General features: G+C 34.8%; 1 protein-coding gene across 9 annotated transcripts in view; it reads right to left on the bottom strand.

Annotated features, from left to right (window-relative positions):
- Positions 1–24,045, bottom strand: part of TTC6 (tetratricopeptide repeat domain 6) — a 220,081-nt gene that overhangs the window by 52,891 nt on the left and 143,145 nt on the right. For 8 of the 9 annotated variants that reach the window (XR_007153077.1, XR_007153078.1, XM_047863339.1 and 5 more), the window contains 8 exons: positions 18,983–19,356; positions 13,053–13,512; positions 12,581–12,710; positions 11,559–11,731; positions 9,710–9,846; positions 5,027–5,196; positions 1,917–2,037; positions 370–520 (listed from right to left, as the gene is read on the bottom strand). Coding sequence is in view for 7 of the 9 variants with exons in the window: in XM_047863339.1 (XP_047719295.1) it covers positions 370–520; positions 1,917–2,037; positions 5,027–5,196; positions 9,710–9,846; positions 11,559–11,731; positions 12,581–12,710; positions 13,053–13,512; positions 18,983–19,356 (1,716 nt within the window). In the remaining 2 variants the exon portion in view is untranslated. The remainder of the gene's footprint in view (positions 1–369; positions 521–1,916; positions 2,038–5,026; positions 5,197–9,709; positions 9,847–11,558; positions 11,732–12,580; positions 12,711–13,052; positions 13,513–18,982; positions 19,357–24,045) is intronic. The other variant, XM_047863341.1, reaches the window with a different exon arrangement.

Below are 24,045 nucleotides of genomic sequence, written 5' to 3'. Positions count from 1 at the left end.
ACACACACACTCTCAAAACCACTGTAAAATGTTAATAGTAGTTGTCTCTAGAGAATAAAATTATGGATTATTTTAACTTACTGTTATTTGCATACATATATTACATGAAATAAATATATATTGTTTTTGTAATAAGGAAAAACATTGTTTTTTTAATGAAAGACAAAATTCACACTTCGTAAGTAAAAGCTTTATACATAGGTAATTATAATTAACTATATCTACTTTATATTTATTGCTTGGACATGCATTAGCCTCTGTAATTAACTGAAAACAAATATATTAATATACTGAAATTACACTGAACAATAGATATCCAGAAAATTAAAGCATTTTTTGAAAAAATCAAGGTTTTCAAAACTTAAATACCTTATGATAGGTTTCTGCTCTACAAATATAGCTTTGAATATATAAAGGATCAAGTCTAATAGCCTCAGAAAAATGCCAAATGGCTTCAACGTAGTTATCCAAGTATAGCAGATGTATGAGGCCAATATTTACGTAAGCCAAAATAACAGTTCTAAAAAAAAAGTGAAAAAGCAAAATCTTGTTAGACATTTGAATTAATCCAAATGTTTTCCAGTTTTGAATGAACCTAGTGAAATACATACATCAATATATATCAGGATGTTTTATTAAATGTTTTACTAAAACAAAGTAAATCAGTTAACTATTCTCTTAAAAATTATAAGCACCTTTATAAAATCCTTAGTTGAGAATCAACATTTATAGAGTCTATGCTAGGAACAGAATTCCTGAACTCCCCGCTCCATCTTTACTCTTCCTTGACTTAATCTTGACTTATCTTGAATTTCAAGCTTAGTTTTTCTCAATTTAAAAGTTTTCCCCTCAGGCTATGTTGTGTTCACCATGAGTAACAGAGAGAAACAGTAATATTCTCAGATCCTGGGGTTAAAAATCCTCTCCACCTACATATTAACCCAGCTTCCTTTCTTTATAAAATAAATGTATTTTTTCTCTCTTTGAATCAAAACATTTTCAATAGAGAATTGATCTTAGAAATTACTTTATTTGATGCCTCTATTTCAAAATGAGGAAACTACATACCCTATAGCCCAGCTTTGTTAGAAGCCTAGACCCTTTGCCTAAAAGACACCAAAGTTCTTACTGCCCATTTTTTGGCTTTTTTTGCACCTGAAACTCTTTTCTTTCTGGCTCAAAAATATCTAAAAAGGAACTGCTTTGGCCATTATGGAGCCATTCTCCATGACTTTCCTAAGTCAAGTTTAAAGTTTACCTTAGATAAAAGTAAACAGTCTGCTGGTTGGCATGGAATTGGCATGTTGTTTTTAGGTTTTTTTTTATGCCTTTCATTTTAACAAATGCTTCTTTGAAAAGAACAGAAATTAATTAATTCTGTGTTTTAGAGCTTAGATTTCTGTACACACTAAAAGTGTGTACAACCTTTAGTCTTTGTTTCTTCCTGAACCTACACTCTAACAGTATTGGTTTTTTCTTTTGCTTTACTATCCAAAATGAAGTCAGATTCTAAATAGTTTCCTATTATTGAGTCATATGTTGTGTGCATAGCAATATATCAAGCAGAATATTTTCTCATTATTTTAAAACTTGATAACATTTTTTCATGAAGTTAATTTCAAGAAGCTCTGATCTGTTTATCCCCACACTGCTGTTAGTAACTTTATGTTGTTATCTGTGAATTGGACTCATCTCAAAAGCATTCAATATCTAAAATTTGCAAAAGTATCTGAGGTAAACAGATGTTGGGAACCAGATCTTATCTTAGAAGTAGTATTCTAATTCTAGGATGCTTTTACAATTGTTATTTTATAAGGTTATTAATGATGAGGGGAAAGGGCTTTTTCTTTCATTTTGTTTTTTTTTCTTAACTTTATACAAAAGTGAAATCAGTAAGAATGAAAAGGAAAACATACCTTTCTAGAGAAATAACAGTTTCAAAGTCACAGATTGCCAGCAACCAAAGCTTTAGATCTGCATAGAGTATGCCCCGATGTAGAAAACAACCAAGATTCTCATAGCCATCATTTATGAGAGCTTAAAAATAACGACATACATCTTATTTGGGTTCTGAACAAAAATATCTGAGTTGTGTTTTAGTCTTTACCCTTCCCATTGCTTATTCTTACATTTGAACACTTTATAAAACATATCTATGATGAGCGCATTTATTTGGTAAGAAACGGTATTCACATAAAAATGTATTTGTCTATAAGTAACAATGTGGCTATCAAGGTTCACAAATTCATTAAAACTGGAGAAATCCTGATGGTAATCTAGGATAGTCCATTCACTTCACAGATGAAGAGATTAAGGTGTAAAGGGGCTTAACCACAATCATGATTAAGTCAATGGCAAAGATGGAATCTAACCTCTGATTCACTTCAGTGGATTGCAGTCAGAAGGGCACCATTGCCTTGATGGGCTGTTAATTATCAGGAAAGCATTGCTATTGGTCATAACACAGGCTCTGGTACAACTCCAGACATGCAGATGACAGAGATCAGGCTGCTACACATCAACCAGGAAGAGCAGCTCAAAGAGACTACTCCAAGGAAAGCTGAACTTGGAGTTAAGGCAGGCAACTTGACTATGCATATTCTAAACAACAGGAGTGTGGGGCAAAAAGAATCTTCTCAGTACTCCAGGTGTGTGTCTTTCATCTATAAGCAGTCTAGAGGTCATCTCATGTATCCCCACTTACTAATTTTCCCTTCACTTTCCCAAAAACATGCTAGTGAATTACATGGGTTTTCCACAACATTTGATCCATGTCTTCTAAGCTTCTCAGGCCCATTCTGGCTAAGAAGGGAAAGTTCTGCCAAAAATGTACATAGTGCTCACAGTCTGGGACAAAAATATTCACAGTGTTAGATTTGGGGAAGTATATTGAGTTTAAGCAATGATGACACAGATTAAATAAATAATCATGAAGGCAATCTGCTCCATTCACAGTATAATTGGCTAGCAAAGACAAAGTCAGCTGCACTTTTGGTGGTTGCTCTAGGAAAATTAAAAAATTCTACCTAAGGAAAAAATATTAGAATTACTTAACCTCTCTGTGCCTCTGTTTTCTTATCAGGGATGAAAATAATTCCTACCTCATAGCATTATTCTGAATATTAATTGAAACACTCTATATAAATAATTTAGATTAGTGTTTGGCAATTAGTGAAATGCACAATAAATGTTAGATATTATTATTAGCTTGGAAAAATATCTTAAGGGTCCTTTTTGATTGTGGAAGATAAAACTCCTTAAGCTAGCCTGTAGAAAAGAATTAAAGCCAAAATCAAGTTGGTCTGCTCTTAATAATTAAATAACAAAGACTTTGTATTATTGTGATAGCCTAGAAAAGAGAGAGTGAGGAGCCCACAACTTGGAGAAGAGGGAAGTATGAAAAAGAGGCTTTTAGAGATTACCAAGAAAGGAGTTTGGCCAGATGGCAGACAGACAGAGCTGACAGAGAGAAATAAACTTCAAGAAAAATGGGTGGGCTTGACCTTCAAATTTAAATTGCTTTGGGGCACCTGGGTGGCTCTGTCAGTTGAGCATCCAACTTCGGCTCGGGTCATGATCTCATGGCTCGTGAGTTCAAGCCTCGTGAGTTCAAGCCCCGCATGGGGCTCTGTGCTGACAGCTCAGAGCCTGAAGCCTGCTTCAGATTCTGTGCCTCTGTCTCTACCCCTCCCCCACTCATGCTCTGTCTCTCTCTGTCTCAAAACTAAACAAACATTAAAAAAATTTTTTTTCTAAATTTAAATCATTTCTGCTAACTTTATCCTTTGAATCCTAAGATATTCATTTTCTTAATGTTTATTTATTTTTGAGAGAGAGAGAGAGAGAGAGAGAGAGAGAGAGAGAGAGATAATGAGCAGGGAAGGGCAGAGAGAGAGGGAGACAACAGAATCTGAAGCAGGCTCCAGGCTGCTTCCACAGAGCCCAAGGTGGGGCTCAAACTCATGAACTGTGAGATCATGACCTGAGCCAAACTCCAATGCTTAACCCACTGAGCGACCCAAATGCCCCCAACCCCAAGACATTCATTAACAGTAATCACAAAAATTGTGTGGATATACAAAAATGGAGAATCAACCAGAGAGCAAAATTAGATGCAAAGATTACAAGAGAGTTAAACAAAATTTAACTTAGTCTTCCCTTCCAAAAATCCTTAGAAATAGAAGGGAGGGTACCAGATTCCTTTCAGCACATAGGATAGACTCTAGGTTATTTTATTTGAATATTCATGGCACAGGTGGCCTCAGAAGGCTATCATCTTATATTGCCTTCCTTCAGGAGCTATGTAATTCTCTTTGTAAGAGTATAGTTGTCTCTTAGTCTCTAGATACTGATACTGCCTCATCTAGAATGATGGGATTGTAGTACTTTGCACCCAGGGGAACACTGTTGGTCTCTGGCTGGAATTATCCAATCACAATGGGCTAATTTATTCAGCTGGGACTGTTTACTGAGCACTTACTCTATGCACAGAATGGTGCAGGGCATATTTATATACCAAGAATACACTGATACAGGGTAAAGTGGAAATGACTACTGTTAGCTTTTGGCATCCTATTATTACTAAAGATTCTCAAAGCTCATTTTTAGTTTAAGGGTTTAAAAACTCAGAATTTGACTAATCAATGGGCTAGGCCTATGGAGTAGGACACAGCCCACTAGGAAAATTCACTGTTGTTTTAGCAAGCTGACTAGAAAATAGACCTGGATTTCCAGAAATAACCTGAGAACTCAATATATAGAAAGAGATTTCTTTGATATGATATTCTCCCTTTGCCAAAGTTATACACATACATGTGAGTACAAACACACATTCACTAAAAGGGCATACTAGGAACACTTAAACCATTGTAGCTTGTAAAAATATGTGAATATATATACTATACAAAAATATCTTAATATGTAACTACATAAAAATATACATATTATATTAATCATCCCATATTAGTATTCCACTCCATGAACTTCAAATCAAATTCCTATGTATGTGCAGTTGAAGGCAAAGTACCTGAAACACTGTAGTCCTGGAGCGCTCTAAAAGGGCTACTCTTTCTAAACAAGCAGGCTCTATAATACAGTGCTAACCAGTTATTAGGATCTAAGTGAATTGCCACAGAAAGATCTTGAGTTGCTTGCTTATAAAATTGCCGTTTAAAATATGCTCTTCCTCTGTATGTCCTAGAAAAAGAAAAAAATTCAATATGTATTGCAAAATACACATTTTCTCTTTTTTCCTTTACAACTAATTTTGTATTTGAATAACAATTTCTGATTATTTCCACTTGCTCCCCCAAAAAGGTTAGCAATGATGTTAATAGCAAAAAGGATATGAACTTTTTATAAATAAATATACTTTATTTTATATATAATTATATGCTTATTAATAATATGCTAATTATATGCCTACTAATCTTATTATATTTCTTGTACTTATCAGAGAAATGTATCAATAAAATAAATATGAGTTTATTTATTTTTATTACTTATTGAGTACCCAAAATGTTAGGCTTTAATTTACGTAAGATTGTTCTCTAAAAAAAACAAATAATCCATTTTGAAGGAAATGGGCCTCAGTGAGTGGAGTTGTTAGAAGATTTTTCTTTGGCACTGAAAATGCACCCAAATAAATAGGAGACTGCTTCACATGGATGAAAGCTATTGCATCAATTGTGTGATTGGATTTTATCTCCATTAACTTCTGACTCCAATTTCAAAATTATCATTAACCTACATCAATTCCTGAAAATTCCATTTTCAATCATTTAGTAATGTAAAGCAAATCAGCTTTTAGAAATAAAATAAGGCAATTAAGGAAAAACAGGAGGAATAAGCTAATAGGTTATCTGCTGCAAAGAAGTTAACATAAATCTAGTTGGGGGGAGGGAGAGGGGATAAGGAGATGTATAAGAAAGTTATATTATGAAATCAATGATAACTTGGAGAAAAGAGTGAAGCCAGTACATTGACAGACTGGTAACAAAGATCTCTCAAAAGCACTAAGCATCCTGAGACTCATGATATTTTATCTTTCACCTAAATGTTTATTGCCCCATCTTTAAGAAATGTCTTATTTGGGGCGCCTGGGTGGCGCAGTCGGTTAAGCGTCCGACTTCAGCCAGGTCACGATCTCGCGGTCCGTGAGTTCGAGCCCCGCGTCAGGCTCTGGGCTGATGGCTCAGAGCCTGGAGCCTGTTTCCAATTCTGTGTCTCCCTCTCTCTCTGCCCCTCCCCCGTTCATGCTCTGTCTCTCTCTGTCCCAAGGATAAATAAACGTTGAAAAAAAAAAAATTAAAAAAAAGAAATGTCTTATTTATTTTCTAATAAATATAAGAATTTTATATTTATTGTTAAGTATTTCTGATTGCTAAGAATATTCCTAGTGATTTTTCAGCATATTATATGACCCCAAACTTAAAATTTACAGGATAAACCTTTAGTAATATTTCTGTAGGATGCCATTAAGTCATGTCAACTCTTCAAACATACTGACTTTTATATCTTTTCCTTATTTTGTTTCCACTGCTTCATACTTCACACCCTCCTCAGCTCACACCTGTACTATTTTACTCCATTCCTAGTTCTAGAGTAATAAGATCTGATCATCAGATAATAAAGATCTCTTTTCTCAAAAACTTTCGACAAACCCCTATTGGCAATGGAATGAGGTCAGATTCTTCAAAATGGCATATAAGGTCTTCCATAAGCTAGCATCATATTACAATAGCTTTAATTAATCTTCTTGTTCTCCAACTAATTTGATGCTTTCCTGCAAGTAACACCCCTTTTACTCAAGAAGAAGTAGACAACCAGAATAGAGCAATAACTAGGGCAGAATATTAAAAGACTTTCCAAAAAGATTGTCCTCCTTTCAAATGACTACAAGTTGGGATAATTTTAGAAGCAAGTTATCTCAAACTTTCAAAGAACAAAAATTATCTAATCCTAAAGGATATGTTCCGAAGAAAAGAAAAAGATGGAAGGCTTAATTCCTTTTGAAAAAGAAGCCAAATACTGAAAATACAATCTGACTATGAAACTAGAGAACAATCTCACTACAAATGTAGATGAAAAATCTTCAAGAAAGTAAAAACAAAAAGAACTCAGTATAGTTTGACAATATTCCATCCAAAAATATATGAGGTCCAAGAGGCACTTATCTTTCAAAATTAGAAAAACTGTTAATATGAGATTCCTATAAGTAAACGAAAATTCCTATTATTACTAACAGTATTGTTAAGTTAAAGTCAATGCAGTGATATAAAGTTGTGAGATTAGAACAGAGAAAAACTGGCAGAATAGGGAACTTCAAAACTTCATCCTTCCATAAAGGTAATGAATATGCTAACACCATCAGAATCAACTTTTTTAGAACTCTGGAATCAATATAATTAAAAACTTCACAACCACCATGAGAATGCTTTATACAGGAAAGAAATCTACACATCAGATGAAGCTCAGGATGCTAGGTAGGATAAATTCAAAGAGATCCACACAGAGACACCTTATGATTAACCTGGTGAAACAGAGACAAAAAACAAAAAAACAAAAAACAAAAACAAAAACAAACAAAACTCTTGAAAGCAGGATGAGCGAAGTAACTGCTCCTTTACAGAAGATTTTCAATAAGACTAACAACTGATATCTCATACAAAATCATGGAGGCTAGAAGGCAGTGGAATAGCACACAGGCATGCCTTGTTTCATTGCACTTCCCTTTATTGCATTTTGAAGATACATTTTTTATTTATTTTTTAATTTTCTTAATGCTTATTTATTTTTGAGAGAGAGAGAGAGACAGACAGACAGAGTGTGCAGGGGGCGGGGGGAGCAGAGGGAGTGGGTAGGTGCAGAGAGAGTGGGAGACACAGAATCCAAAGCAGGCTCCAGGCTCTGAGCTGTCAGCAGAGTCCAATGAGGGGCTGGAACCCATGAACCACGAGATCAGGACCTGTGCCAAAATCGGATGCTCAACCAACTGAGCAACCCAGGCACCCATTTTTTTTTAATTTTCTTAATGCTTCTTTATTTTTGAGAGAGAGAGAGAGAGAGAGAGAGAGAGAGCGAAGATACTACATTTTTTACAAAGTAAAGGTTTGTGGCAACTGTGCATCAAGCAAGATTATTCACACATTTTTTCCAACAGCATTTACTCACTTCATGTCTCTGTGTCACATATTGGTAATCCTCACAACATTTCAAAGATTATTATTATATTTTTTATGGTGATCTATAATCAGTGCTCTTTGATGTTACTATTGTCATTGTCTTGGGGCTCCTTAAACCATGTCCATATCAGACAGCGAACGTAATCAATAAATGTGTGTGTTCTGGCTGCTCTACCAACTGGCCATTCCCTTGTCTCTCTTCCTGTCCTCCAGCCTCCCTATTCCCTGAGACACAACAATATTGAAATGAGGCCAGTTAATAGCCCTACAGTGGCCCCTAAGCATTCAAATGAAAAGAAGAGTTGCATGTTTCTCACTTTAAATCAAAAGCTAGAAATAATTAAGCTTAGTGAGGAAGGCATGTTGGAAGCCAAGACAAGCTAAAAGCTAGAACTCTTGCACCAGTGAGCCAAGTTGTGAATACAAAGGAAAAGTTCTGGAAGGAAATTTAAAGTGCTACTCCAGTGAACACATGAGTGATAAGGAAGTGAGACAGCCTTATTGTTGATACAGACAAAGTTTTGGTGGTCTGGATAAGGATCAAACAAGCCACCACATTCCCTTAAGCAGAAGCCTAATCCAGGGGAAGGCCCCAACTTTCTTCAATTCTATGAAAGCTGAGAGAGGTGAGGAAGCTTCAGAAGAAAAATCTGAAGCTAACAGAGGTAGGTTCATGAGGTTTAAGGAAAAGAAGCCATCTCCATAACATCCAAGAGCAAGGTGAAGCAGCAAGTGCTAGACATAAAAAGAATACTACCACATGATTCTATTTATATAAAGTTAAAAAAAAGAAACAGGCAAAACTAAACTAAAAATATTTAAGGACACACACTTATGTGATGAAACTAAGAAGGACTACAAGGAAGTGATTAAAATGGACATCAGGATAGTGGTTGTTAATCTTCTAGGAAGGCAAAGGCACAAAGGGGTCTCTAGGGTGCTGGAAATGTTTCTTGACCTGGTAATAGTTACGCAGGTATTTACATTGTGATAAGTCATTAAGTTACACACTGGTACACTTTTCTGGATGCATCCCTTATTTTACTATAAAAAATTTCAATATTGAACAAATTGTAAGTAAAAAAATGAGCAGGTACAACTACCTACACATTTAAATCTCTTCAAAACAAAACTTAGATTAAAGGAAAAAGCAACAAAATGAGAACTTTTTAGGCACAAGAAGGTTGGAAAAAGCAAAGTTCATTATCAAACTTATAATAAGATATTACAGAAACCTATATAAACAGTTCTCTGTACTCAGTGAATTAAAAGGATATGAAAGAAAACTTAAAGATTAAATATAGGTCAATATTTTCAAAATTGATAATGTATCTAGTATTTAGGAAATGTAAATGAAACAACTCTAAATTGTCATTTTATGCCTATTAAATTACCCACTACTGTTAGGAGTGAAAATTGACTTCACTATTTTTAAAAAGCTGTCTGACATATTTCCAGCAATTTTCTTTCCTCAGAATGTATTTTAAAACAATAATTTCAAAAACCACATCTAAAATAATTCCTACCTGGCTTGAGAATTTTGGGGATCTATATTTAATAAAGCTGTAAAATCTTGTATGGCTGAAATCCAGTTTTCATTTTCATAGTAAAACATCCCACGTTTCAATAATGCATCTGTTCTTTTGGGATCATAAAAAATGCACTACATGGGGTGTGGAGGGGAGGCAGAAAAACACAACACAATAATGAAAAAAGAATAAAACACAAGAAAAGTATATAATCTCATAGCAAATTAACTAGCCGACAACTACGTTTTTAACTTTAGATTATATAAATGCAAACTAACTTAAGATGCCTAAACTTTCAAATTTGCATTTAAAGACCAGGTCTTCAGTAAGAACATTTATCAACAAATTCTAAAAAGGGGAGGAAGTTTACTGAAAGAGGGAAAAAAAAAAACCCAGCATATATCAGAAGCCAAAGCTTTTGCCCACCAAAATTTTTACTGATAAAATTTCAGAGGTGCAATGTTCAACTAAAGTGGGGTTGTATTAGATCATAGCATTTATCCCAATTAAAGATGATACATATTAGACTATATCAAGGCTGATTCAATCAAATCAAATATGTATTAATCTAGTCCCTAAAATGGTAAAAAGGAATTAATTGGTATTGGCCTGGTTTATTCATTTCACATTGACATGCAAGGCAAGAGTGAAAAGGCTACATCATTGTATACTCAGTTGTAAACTCCTTGCCTATTGATAGTGGGGGGCTGGGAGGGGAATGGGGAAGTGAAGCACAAAGACTACTGAGTATTTTTTAAAACAGTAGAAAAAGAAAAGAAAATCCTAAAGATTTTGAAGCTTATTTGGCCTCAAGTGGCTGCATTAGTCAATGCATGGAGGAAATGAACAGGAATAGATAATCTAATAATTTCATTACCTTAGAAGAGATTTTTGGTCACTTCTAGTTTACAATCCTCTTGAAACAAAAGAATGTCAAGTATGAGGCTAAGCATCATGAATTAAGAAAAAGGGTAGTTGGGAACACAGAAAGCTAAGTTACTTAAATAATTTCTAAATTCTCAATTGTATTAAGAAGTAGAATTTAGAGCAAAGTCAGGAGATCAAGGTTACAATTGTGCTGCAATTAGGGGACTATTTGGCTGACTCTAGCCTCAAAGTACAGTTCAGCTAAAAGTTCACTTCTTCAAGGGAATTCCCTGATATTTCACAATATAAATATATAATTAAATATATATATTTACCCCTCCATTATCTTTATTTCTTTCATAGCACTCATCATAAATTGTATGTATTTATGTACGTATTTATTTCTGTAATATGTCCTTTAACCTATAGGCTCCCTGTAAGCAAGAAACAGGTCTGTTTCATTCACCAAAATTTATCTACTACATTATAGAGTGATAAATATACAGTTGATAAATATTTGTGAATGAATGAATGAATGAATGAATGAACCAGCAAGCACAGCTTCTTTAAGAGCAGATGGGTTCTCTGTAGAAGAGAATCAGCCATGTCTCAAGAGTTAAGAGGTGGAAAATAATTTTCTCTCTTGTCTGAAGGGAAGAAGCAATTTTCAAAGGTTTCTTTAAGCACTTTTCATGCTTCAGAAGAGCTAGTAAAGTCATGCCTCCCTCCCGAAGTTGTTTCAATGCACCCATACCCAACTCTTTGATGTAAATCCATTCATTCACTAATAATAAAAAAAATCATTGACATAGCATTAATATCAATTCTACTACTGAGTGCTCTAGGTCCTAACATATAATAAATTCGTTTTTATTATATAATATATGTGAAAGACACTCAATGACTTGCTCTAATATTAGGAGAAGAACATCATGATCTAAAATACATAAATGTCAGCATTATATATGATAAAGCTTACCTTAGAAAAGTCATCAATGGCCAGAACTTTGTTTGCTATTTCATACATCTCACCCCTCCTGAAATATATATCAGCATCTGTGGGCTTGCACTTAATTGCCTGGGTATAGTTTAGAATTGCTAAAGTAATGTCTTTTCTTCCCCTGAAAATTTCTGCCTTTGACAAATATGCCTCTAAAGAAAATTAAAAAGGTAAAATTTAGTTTTACAGTCCTTTTAATAACTATGAAAATTTTAATCCCTTTCCCTCCAAAAACATAGAATAATGTTCTGTATTATACTTTCTTAACCATTAAGGGTTTTTTTTTATCTATTTCAACAATGCAGAATTTGTTCTCAAATGTTGGTAAGTATCTATTTGTGGTTATAAGCATTTTCAATTTCAATTTTAAGTAACAAAAATGACCTTTTATCTTTTTGTATATCTGAAGTGTTTCATACTCTTTTAAAGTTTATAGTAAAACAAAAATTTATGGACTTTGGCAGAAATAGGCATAGATCGAAAAACATTTATTAAGCTCAAGTTATATTCTAGGGGTATGTTATTCACGCTGTGGATACAAAGATGAACAGGACATTTTCTCATTCTCAAAAAGTTCCATGTTTAGTCATTCAAGCTGATTAGAGGACGGTACATAAAGGCAAATGTATAGATTTCATCCAACCAAGAAGTCTTAGAACACTAAAACTCTTCAAAGATTTGTGGTCAAGAAAAGATTTATCAATCACTTCTATAACTAAAATTTTAAGTTCATATCCTTCTTGTGCGATGACCATTAAGGAACCAATTTATTGTAATGTACACAAGGACATTAATTAACATTTCAAACCATGGTGAGTATTTTGAAAACACCATAGGATCATACAAGTCCCATATATACAATATCAAGAGTAAATTTAACTTTAAAGAGCCAGAATCATTTTTGGAGACTTATGTCTATTAACTTCTATATCTTTATAACACCACTAAGTGACCAAAGCTTAGGTAAAGATATAAATAATATAACTGGACAGAAAACCCACCTGCATTATTTTTATTATATTTATTTACATAATTCAAATCATCCAAAGCTTCATTAATTTTGTCTTGGAAAAGATAAATAAAATGTCGGTGCCAATAGGCATTAAGGAACAATGGCTCCAAGAGTATAGCCTAGAAAATATATGTATAAATTCAATTAAATTTGGTTTATTGAAGGAAGATATCCCAACAAATGAATTTTTAAAATACTATTGATCCCAATGGCATTCTATGTGTATATTATAAAATGATACCTCCCAATCTGACAGACAAAATGTAGTGTTTTTCATATCAGTAATTTGAAAATGTCAATAATTATAATTTCATAATCCTACACCTATACCACAAAAATTCATTGTTCAAAATTCTAGTAGAAATTATTACATACATTCTTATATAGAGAGGACAATTATATAACAACATTAATATAAGTACAAATTATTAATATTGTTATTTTGATTAAATAAAACTTACTTCCTGTAGATCTTTCAGGGCACTCTGCAACTTTCCCAGTTTCCTATAAATAGCTCCACGCCTACAATATGCAAATGCAGGATATTTTTTCTTATCATTTATTTCTTTAGTCAAGATCTCCACTTCGGATTCATAATATTTAGTAACTTCTGGAGAAAGACCAGACTTCAAAGAATCACTCAATTCTAGTTTTGGTGGTTCTTTCATTCTTTCAGACGTGTCATTATGGATAGATATTTTAAATCTTTTGTGTGTGGTTGTCTTCTGATGTTTGTGCTTAGAGAACATATCAAGAGCCCATGTTCGAGGGTTAGTATTTTCTGGAATTCCTCCCTTACTTTGGACAAATTCATCAAAATTTAAGCACGAAGGTAGACTGGGACACTGAAATTTACGTTCATATAATGGAACTCTGAGTAAATATTTCTTCTGTCCAGGAAGGATCCCATGAGATGTTGATCTAGTTATTAAAAGAGTGATTTTTAAATGACAGAAATACAATTATTTGTATAACCAATAAATCAACTCAGTTTTACACAAAATTCGTTTCTTTATTATTAAAATAAAATTACACGCTATTTTCATTCAAACCAAGTTCTCCTGTTCATTCTTCAAAATTGTAACATATGAAGAATATGTAGAAACTCTATAGAATTTATGAAAGCAGAAGATTATTATTAAAGATGTAGCTTTCTTAGAATACTGAAATAAGGGGTCAATGCTCCTTTCAAGTTTAATTTATAACCCTGTCCCTAACCAGACAAATTACAATGAGGAATTGAGGAGGTAAAACTTGATGTGAGGAAGGCAATGTCATCCAAGAGTTTGGAGAGGACATGAACTTTAGGAAATGGGAAGAAGAAAAGATTTAACTACACAGTATACTACCAAATTAATATCCCAGACACCACCCGTCTTTAGTAGACTATCAAATTAGAGAACACCTAATATGCTTTCAAATGCTACATTTCTAGTATTTTCCTCCTCAAATTCTCCATTTTCTGAAGTTTTCATTCAGTAAAATTTAGCATATATGGGTATTGTACCAGCCACACAAGTGAGAGTAAGTAAATTCTATTGGAAGAAAAAAATGTAAACCCCATCATTTCATAAATATTTACTGAGTTTATACTGTGAGAAAGACCTATTGCTAAACATTAGGAGAATTAAAAAGTCAGTGTTCTTCTCTTCCCTTACATTGTGACACTCTCCATTCCTCTCTACACTCTAGTGCAACCTGCCATATCTCTTTTTGCCTAGAGTACAATCACTTCTTAATACCAGACTTCTACTCTTACTCTTTGTGTAATCTGTTCTCCACATGGAAGTCAGCATGCTTGCTTATTTTTTTCTTAACAAATGTAAATCAGATCATGTTACTCCCTCCAAGAGCTTCTCCTAATATCTAGAATGCAAATCAAGCTTTTCTTCATGGTCTACAAGACTCTACATGATGAGGCCCAGGCATATATCTCTGATAACACTACTCTCTCACCTCTCAATTTTCCAGCCATATCATCTGAGAGCAAGCCTCAAGGCTGTTGCACTTTTCAGCACTTCTGAATGGCTAGCTCCTTCTCAATTCATATTTCCTATCAAATGTTACCTTAGAAAGGCCTTCTGTGCCAGATGCATTTTGTTTCTACCTCCACGTTCAACTCTACCCTTGTCTACTTTGCCCTCAGACCTGGGGGACTTACTCTGTTCAGACTATATTCATAAGATCCTTGTTCTCTGTCTTCTAATTGGGTATGTCCAATTAGAAACCCCAAAGAGGAAAGGAGGAGAGTGAAGTCAAGGTATTTATTCCTCTGACACCCTCCTAAAGGGTCGCTTCAAAATGGCTATGATCCTTGACCACGGATCACTAATTTTTTTTTTTTAAGGAAACCGTTTCTCCAAAATTCCTCTTCTAGGTTCTAGTAATCACTCCTACTTTTTGTCCTCTCAGACTTAGGGGCAGAAAATGCTCTATTATTTTTAGCCACAGCATACTACATTATCATTTGTGGTTTCTTATGCCCTGACATTTTTGTAAATTGTGCCTTTATTATATTTTCATAGAATTATCCTAAATTGAGAGTGCTGTTTAGTACTGGTACCCTGACTGATAAAATAATTGGTACCCGAGGTAGACTCAGGAAATACACACACAGAAGGATCCTAGGATAAACTTATTCCCAGGATAAAATAGGACACAAATAATCCACGGTGTGTGGTGGCATCAAAGCTCCTCAAATTATCACTAGTGTTAGCAGGGGATGGTGCCCAGGTGGAAGGCAAAGTTGTAGGAGATCAAGTAGCTACCACTTAGTCACTAGGACAACAGTAATGGTTATAAAAATTGTGGAATCACTTTACTTCTTTCAGACCAAAAGAGAAGAACAGTACCTACTAAATGCCCAAATTCCCTAAACCTTGGATACCATGATAATGAAGCTACTGGAAAAGGAGTAGGAAACAGAGGATGTGAACATTTGAGCAGGCATGAATGAGGCCAAGAAGTTTGAATCTCCAAATTTCACTTATCCTCTCTTGACAGAAGAGACTGCCTGAGATACTGTCAGATTCTCCAGTCTGAGAGACTCAACCCTCTCCTGTATAAATATTTTTCAAGGACTACACTGAGATATTGCTTCATATGTTATATAAAATCTGATTCAAGGACTCCTCAAAATCACTCATCTGGGATCTCCCGAGCCCTCTCATGGAGCTACAATGACTATTGTCCCTCAGTCTCTTACATACCTCCTCCATGGATGGGTGGTTGCTAGCCCTAGCCAGTGAAGCCTTGCTAGAACTTCCTGCCAGTCTCTGAGTGATTCTCAAACTTTAGCATTAGTCACCTGGAAGACTTGTTAAATGCAGATTTCTAGTTTAGATTTCTAGCTAGATTTGGTGGACAGAATTTTAACTCATGGAGATCAGTGGTAAGAACTAAAAGACTGCAGGTTCTCAGAAAGTGAGATATGTGGGCAGCCTGCTAAGGTGTTCTTTTACATAAATGAAAAACCTTTAAGTCTTCTGGGCATAGGCGTAACCAGCTATAGCTGGGGTTTAAAACCTCTCATGCAGCTCTCTGACCTCAGCTAGTTCATATCTAAGACTTCTCACCTGACGGGAAGGCCAGGCCAGGTCCCTCTGAGGAAGGACCTGGCAATGTGGCCCAGGTGGATTTAATGAAATTTCCCCCAAATTTTACAAAGGTCTGGGAGAGAAGAAACACCCAAACCTTCTGAGAATTATTAGATACTTAACCCTAAACTTATGTTGATATACAGATACCCATTGTGGATGCCACTGAAGTTCACAATCAAATTGGGGGATTCTGAAGGTCAAGTGATATAAAGAATCTTGGCCTGAAACCATCTAACAGAATCTAGTGAGACATGGACCCATCCTGTGATAATTTCCCTAGTCCCAGAATGTGTAGTAAGAATGAATCAACTTGATAATTGTGTAAACTACACCATAAAGAAGATAATAGCAGTAAGGATCAAGTAGAAATCTTTGGAACTGCCTCCATTCCATCCTATACCACCACCCACCAAGATAGCATACCAAAAACAATACTAGGCCATCAGGGAAATTACAGACTAGTAGCACTAAGGAAAATATGTCACCTACTGTTTGGGGTAGGGGGAAAATAAATTCTGCCTCTCTTGGGGATGTAGTGGCAGCAAGACGGACAAAAGAAAATCAGAACTGAGACTATAAATTCACTGTCAGGAGGTAGTGAAGTTTGGAAGTTTTGATAGTGGAAGTGGGGACCATGGTCAGTTATTCTAAAAAGAGACAGAAGGATATGCATTTACAGGGATAAGAGAGCCAATAGCAAAAGGCCTGGTCTGAATCTCAGTTCAATATGTTAGTCAATCCTGGAAGACAGAACACTGGCAGAGATCCGAGGGACTGGCGATTCACAGAAGCCCAGGTAAGAAAGAAGGTAATGAGTATAGGGAAGTAAAGGTGAACCAGGAACCATCAACATGCACATCTTCTTGCTGCAACAGTAAGCTTCTGAAGAAGGTCTCTGCTAGTCCCTCAATGGCTGGTCCACCAATATTGGATTCAGAGATCAAAGCTGAGGGAAACTTCCAGAGAAATGGTGAAGCTACAAAGTTATTACAGACACATAGCATCCTGCCATGACCTAGATGAGGGGCTAGGCAACAGGGGTAACCTATAGTAAAGGGACTGGCAGAAAACACATGGGGCTGGGTTTTTAATCAACTCAAATGGACTTCGGCAGGAGTTCCTTTCTACAGTCAAGCTTTGACTTGATATATGAGTACATACACTGTCTGCTTCTAACCATTTAAGGGAGCCAGCAAGAATGAGTATAACTAAACAAGCTTAAAGGTCAGATATACAGTGGTTAAGAAGGATAATTCTGTGTTAACCAAGTTAAGATTTGTGAAAAAAGATCTCAAACTATACAAATAAAATTATTTTTAAAGTTTCTCCATAAACTTGTTTTAAAATAACAATTATTTAATAGCTACACTTTTGTGCTAGTTTAAATTAAGATTTTTTTAAAAAGAAGAAAGCTGTACTAATGTATTATCCTAGGTAAATACTCCTATAGTTTGTTTTACTGCCTCCACCAAAAGGCTCATCCTATTACACCTGTTGGCCGTAAATACAAATTTCAAATTCAGTTGTTAAAAGGCAAATAAATCTCTTTAAATGGTGAAACTTTATAATCAAAGTGATAAAGAATCAGTAAGCGGTAAAATACCCTACCAAAATAGTGTTTCATCTGCTTATATTCTTTATAGAGACAGAAGCCACTTAGGTATGGCCAGAATGGTGCAGATATTATCCTTTCTAGGATAGTAACGATTCATATGCTTTGAAATCAGCAAATGTATCAAAAATTTATAAGCTAATCTCTGTTTCTTATCAAAAATATTTGTCAACTTAGAAAAACCTATCTGAAGTCTTCTAAAGATGAGCTAACAAAACCAGTTCCACATATTTGCTGCCGGGAAAACTCAAGCATAAGTAGTGTGCAGAGAACTCGGGACTTGAATGGCATCCTCCACTAGGATTGGTCTCTCTTTCACTCTGTCACTCACATTTACAGTGATTGTTCCCAAGTCTTTTCAGGGACAATAATTCACTACATCAAAACATCATGAACCCTTTTTCAGAACCACAAGACTTTATAACAATAAACAAAACAATATGACTCACTTCAACAGTAAAGTCTTTAGTTTTCAAAAGGGCATACACTTAACGAATTCCTTATCATCTGGGGTTATCTAAAGAGGAATAAAGCCCAGAGCTTTCTGCAAACTATTTTGCACAACACTTCAGTCTAAGAAAGTTACGTCCTGAACACTTAAAAAATGAGCATACCTGGAACTTCAGCTGTTGTTATCTCAGGTCCTTGCACATTTTAAACATGCTAGATATTATTACTTCCAAGTAAAGAGAAAAATTATTTCTATGTGTTGATCCCTGAATAAGGGCTCACACAACATACAGAAAACAGTTTGTCTATCTAGATTTCTCAACCTATTAGTTACAATTTGAAAACAGTTAAATCTCAGCAACCTACTTCAACTTTTGAATGGGTGACACTTATTTGGAGCAGGCATTGTTTTTTGGTGTTAAATCGCTTCAGAAAAATAACTTAGTAGATTTTATTTCTTTCCATTGAAAGATTTCATCAAATCAAACTGACTTAGTTTTACTTCATGTCCTTAATCAGCCCCAACTTTAAATTATAGTTTAAAGCAGTCATACATTTGTACCATTAAATATTCATATATTTAAAAATAAAGGATTGTCCTTTAGTTAAGGATTTAGCATATTTTCAGTGCTGAATAAAATAATAACAACTTCAGTTAGTGAAATTATAAGATTAAGGCCAAAACTACAATACATTTCTTAAACTATAACAATTACTGATTAAATAAGACCTTTTAAGAACTTTTGGTGGCTTGGATAATTCATCATACACGTTTGAGAGTTTACTGAGTTTCAATCGTTTCTTCCATTTCGTCTTCTTTTTCTTGGGATAAACAATGTAACTTATGCCAGCTTTTCTAGATGCTTCAATGAGAGAGAGAGACAGATCTCTCACATTGCTTCTGTTCTGGATGTGATCTAAGATAGTGTCTATATTTTCTTTCACAGGGATGGCTTCCTCAGTTTCACTTTGCTGAGTCATCCAGCGCTCCAGCTCCTTTGCTTTCTGAAATAGAATCTGTTTCATATTGCTTTGCATGTCATCCTTAATCTCTAGTGGAGTTATGGTCTCCTCTTTCCTCAACTCCACTGCAGATTTTACTCTCTTAATTAGCAAGAAACAAAGACAAAACCATTTAAAATCAATTTAGTTGCTGTGTGTTTTAATTAATTCAGTTACAATTACTATTAACGTAGTTTGGTCGCTTGTTGAAAATTTTTAAATCGTATTTTTGATGTTTTTCAAAGTCAACTTATAAAGTTAATAGTAGGTTAGTTAAAGCAAAGTACAATAATTTGGTAATGTGACATTTTGTTAGCTACATAAAAATAACACTATAAAGTATATATGCATTAACTGTGATTTTATATATTCTTAATTAAAAGAGAATGCTCTTTACATATTGAAATAAAATACAAACTCTACTTTTACTTGTAATGCAAATAAAAAAAATTGGTAGAATGGGTAAGAAATACTAAAATGACCTATCCTAAAAAAATCAATTTGAGTCAATTTTCTTTTCTTTTCTCTTCTTTTTTTAGAGAATGTTCTTTTTTTAAGTTAATTTTATTTATTTTCGGACAGAGGGAGAGCTCCTGTGCATGAGTGGGGGAGAGGCAGAGAGAATAGGACAGGGAGAATCCCAAGCAGACTCTGTGCTGTCAGTGGGGAGCCCAACGTGGGGCTTGAACTGTGAAATCATGACCTGAGCTGAAATCAAGAGTCAGCCGATTAACTGACTGAGCCACCTAGGCACCTCAGTGAGTTAATTTTCAAAAACACTTTAACAACACTGAATTTCTATACAGAAGTATTCAAGTATTCTTTACAATAATTTCAAGTCAATATTTACAAGCTTAATAAAAAGAATTCCAGCCTAATATTTACTTTATCTAATCATCAGAGAATCCACTTAACTTTTAATAATAATATCAATATTATAATATGCTAATAATTATAAATAACTTGTAATAATTATGCATTAGTTCTTGAAACTCTAACAATAAACCTAATAAAAGACATTAACTCCAATTCTTTAATATAGAATTTCCAGTTTATTGAGCCATGGTCCATAAGTTAACTGCATTTAAGTTTGCTAATAAATTTGTTATGCAAATATTTTTCTTTATAGTGAAGTTAGGTCCAAATTCCAAACATAACAATTTCACACAAACTAGTTATATACTTTAAGATATACTAAAGTACAATAGAGATATTGACACTCCATAACTTACCATACTTCCCCTATCTCAAGAAACTATATATAACTCACTATATAATTAGAATAGAGAATAAGGTAATACATAAACTACAGAATATGTGTATGTACAATACACACACACACACACACACACACACACACACATATATATATCAAGAAAGATAGTCACGTGTATGTATGTGATATATACGTCAATAAAACACATTCCTGAAAAAAAAGTGGAACATAAGATTTCCCGCTTGCTGACTAGATATGAATTACACAGAGAGGCTCCATGCATCTCTGTTGGACACTCAGGAAGGAATCCTGAGGAATCTATAACTATAAAGTAGAGCTAACAGAATGGGTTTGGGGCTTTTTCATACCCTTATTGAAATATTATAGATATATAACATATGTAAATTTAGGTATACAAAATAATGATATGATACATGCATATACTGTGAAATGATTACTACAATAAGATTAGTTAACTACTCCATCCCCTCACAAAATTACCATTGTTTTTGTGTGGCGATAACATTTAAGATCTACACTCTTAACAACTTTCAAATATATACAGTATTGTTAGTTATAGTCACCAGGCTGTACATTAGAACCCCAGAACTTACACATCTTATAACTGACTCTTGTACCCTCTGGCCAACATCTGTTCGATCCTCTTTTCCCCACCCCAGCCCCAGTATTTACTCTATGTTTCTATAAGTTCAGCTTTTTTAGATTCCTCATATAAGTGAAAACAGACAGTATTTATCTTTCTCTGTCATGTAGCATAATATCCCAAGGTCCATCCACGTTGTCACAAACGGCAAAATTTCCTCATTTTTTGTAGTTGATATTCCATTATTTATATATTGTATGTACACACATACTACAAGAAAAGAAAACTGCTGGCTAATATCCCTGATTAGTATAAATGGAAAATTCTCAAGAAAATACTAGCAGACTGAATTCAACAGCACATTAAAAGGATTATGCAACATGATCATGTGGGTTTTATCCATCAGATGCAAAGACGATTCAACATATACAAATCAATAAAAGTGACACATCACATTAACAGAATGAAAGATAAAGACTATATATGATTGTTTCAATAGATGTAGATAAAGCATTTGACAAAATTCAACTTCTTCTCATGATAAAAACGTTCAACAGATTTGGTATGGAAGGAACACACCTCAACATAGTAAAGGCCATATACGACAAACCCACAGCTAATATCACGATCAATAGTAAAAGACTGAAAACTTTCCTGCTAAGATCAGGAACAAGACAAGAGTACTCGCTCTTGCCACTTTTGCTTAACATAGTACTGGACATCTTAGCCAAAGAAATTAGGAAAGAAAAATAGGTATCCAAATTAGAAAGAAAGTAGTAAAACTGTCTCTGTTTGCAGATGACATAATCACATACAGACAAAACTCTAAAGACTCTGACAACTCTACTGTCAGAACTAATTACTGAATTTGGTAAAACTGTAGGTTACAAAATCAACACACAGAAATCAGTTGCATTTCTGTACACTAGCAATGAATTATCGGAAAAATAAATTTAAAAACTCCATTTACAATAGCATCAAAAATAATAAAAATACTTAGGAATAAATATATTCAAAGAGGTGAAGGATTTGTATACTGAAAATTACAATACGATGATGAAAGCAATTGAAGAAGACACAAATAAATGAAGGGTATCTCATAAACCAGAAAAACTAGTATTTTAAAACGTCCATACTACCAATGCCATTAATAGATTCAATATAATCCTTATCAAAATTCCAATGTCACTTTTCAAAGAAATAGAAAAAACAATCCTAAAATTCATATGGAACCAGAAAAGAACCTGAATAGTCAAAGTGTTCCTGAAAAAGAACAAAGGTGGAGATTTCACAATTCCAGATTTCAAAATTCATTAAGAAACAATAGTAATCAAAACAGTATGGTACTGGCATAAAAACAAACACATAGACCATTGAATCAAGAACCTAGAAATATCCCATGCATATATGGTCAACTAATATTTGACAAAGAAGCCAAGAATACTCAATGAGGAACTGATAGTCTCTTCAATCAATTGCTCTAAGAAAACTAGATATTCATATGCAAAAGAATGAAATTTCCTATCTCACACTACTCACAAAAATGAACTCTAACAAATTAAAGATTTCAATTTAAATTCTTAAACTATAAAACTACTAGAAGTAAACATAGGGAAAAGCTATTTGATATTGGCCTTGGTAATGCTTTTTTCAATATGATACCAAAAGTACAAGCAACAAAAGCAAAAATAAACAAGTAGTGGGACTACATCAAAGTAGAAAGCTTCTGCACAGCAAAATAAACAATCAGTAAAATGAAAAGCCAACCTACAAAATGGGAAAAAATATCTGCAATCCATTTATCTGAAAAGGGGTCAATATCCAAAATATAAAATAAGCTCTTTTAACTCCATAGCAACAACAAAATCCAACTAAAAAATGGTCAGAGCAGGGCGCCTGGGTGGCGCAGTTGGTTAAGCGTCCGACTTCAGCCAGGTCACGATCTCGCGGTCCGTGAGTTCAAGCCCCGCATCAGGCTCTGGGCTGATGGCTCAGAGCCTGGAGCCTGTTTCCGATTCTGTGTCTCCCTCTCTCTCTGCCCCTCCCCCATTCATGCTCTGTCTCTCTCTGTCCCAAAAATAAATAAACGTTGAAAAAAAAAATGTTTTTAAAAAAATGGTCAGAGCAACCGAATAGAGATTTTTCCAAAGACATGCAAATGGCCAATGGGTTCATAAAAAGATGTTCAACGCCAGTAATCATCAGGGAAATGCAAGTCAAAACTACAATGAGATATCACCTCAAACCTGTTAGAATGGCTATTATAGGGAGGAATTCCCATGAAGATGGCAATATAGCAAGACCCTGAACTCACCTCCTCCACAGAACACACTAAATTACACCTATTCACACAACAATTCCTCCTGAAGAACTGAAGGCCAACTGAACAGCTTCTGAACAACCAAAGATAGAGAATGACAAAAAAGAACAGCAAGACAGACAAAGACATGGAAACAAAGGGAACTCCCACACCTGATCCTGTACACGGCAGTGGAGAGGGATAGTTCTGAGGAACTGGGAACAGATTTGTCTTTCCTTAGGCACAGAAAAAAAAAGCCACAGTTTAAAAGAGCAACTAGTATATAAAAGAGACAACACTGGACCAAATGGAGGAGGAGCTTTGGGAAGCTCTCCAGGTCAGAGGAACTAGAGGATAACACAGTTTACAGTCCTTCTCCACCTTAAAAGCCTAGATAGAATCAGGGTCTGGATACCATAACTGGTGGGTCCAGTCATCACAGCAAGCTTACAACCTCAGTAAGCCCAGGGTCTGCAAGCCCATGCCAGCCCCCATGCCGGGGCACAGAAAAAAGAGCCAAGGTTTAAAAGGGAAGGAAATGCAGGAATGCTCCCTCCCCCTTCACCTTGAAAGCCTAGCCAAGAACAGGGTCCAGCCCAAGGTCAGCTTGCAAGCTTAGCCAATCCCAGGAACTGCAATCCCAAGGTCCACAAGCCCACACCAGTCCCTGTG

This window comes from Prionailurus viverrinus, chromosome B3 (assembly GCF_022837055.1).
Source record: "Prionailurus viverrinus isolate Anna chromosome B3, UM_Priviv_1.0, whole genome shotgun sequence".
NCBI classification, from domain to species: domain Eukaryota; kingdom Metazoa; phylum Chordata; class Mammalia; order Carnivora; family Felidae; genus Prionailurus; species Prionailurus viverrinus.
This window is presented reverse-complemented; position numbering and strand designations above follow the sequence as displayed.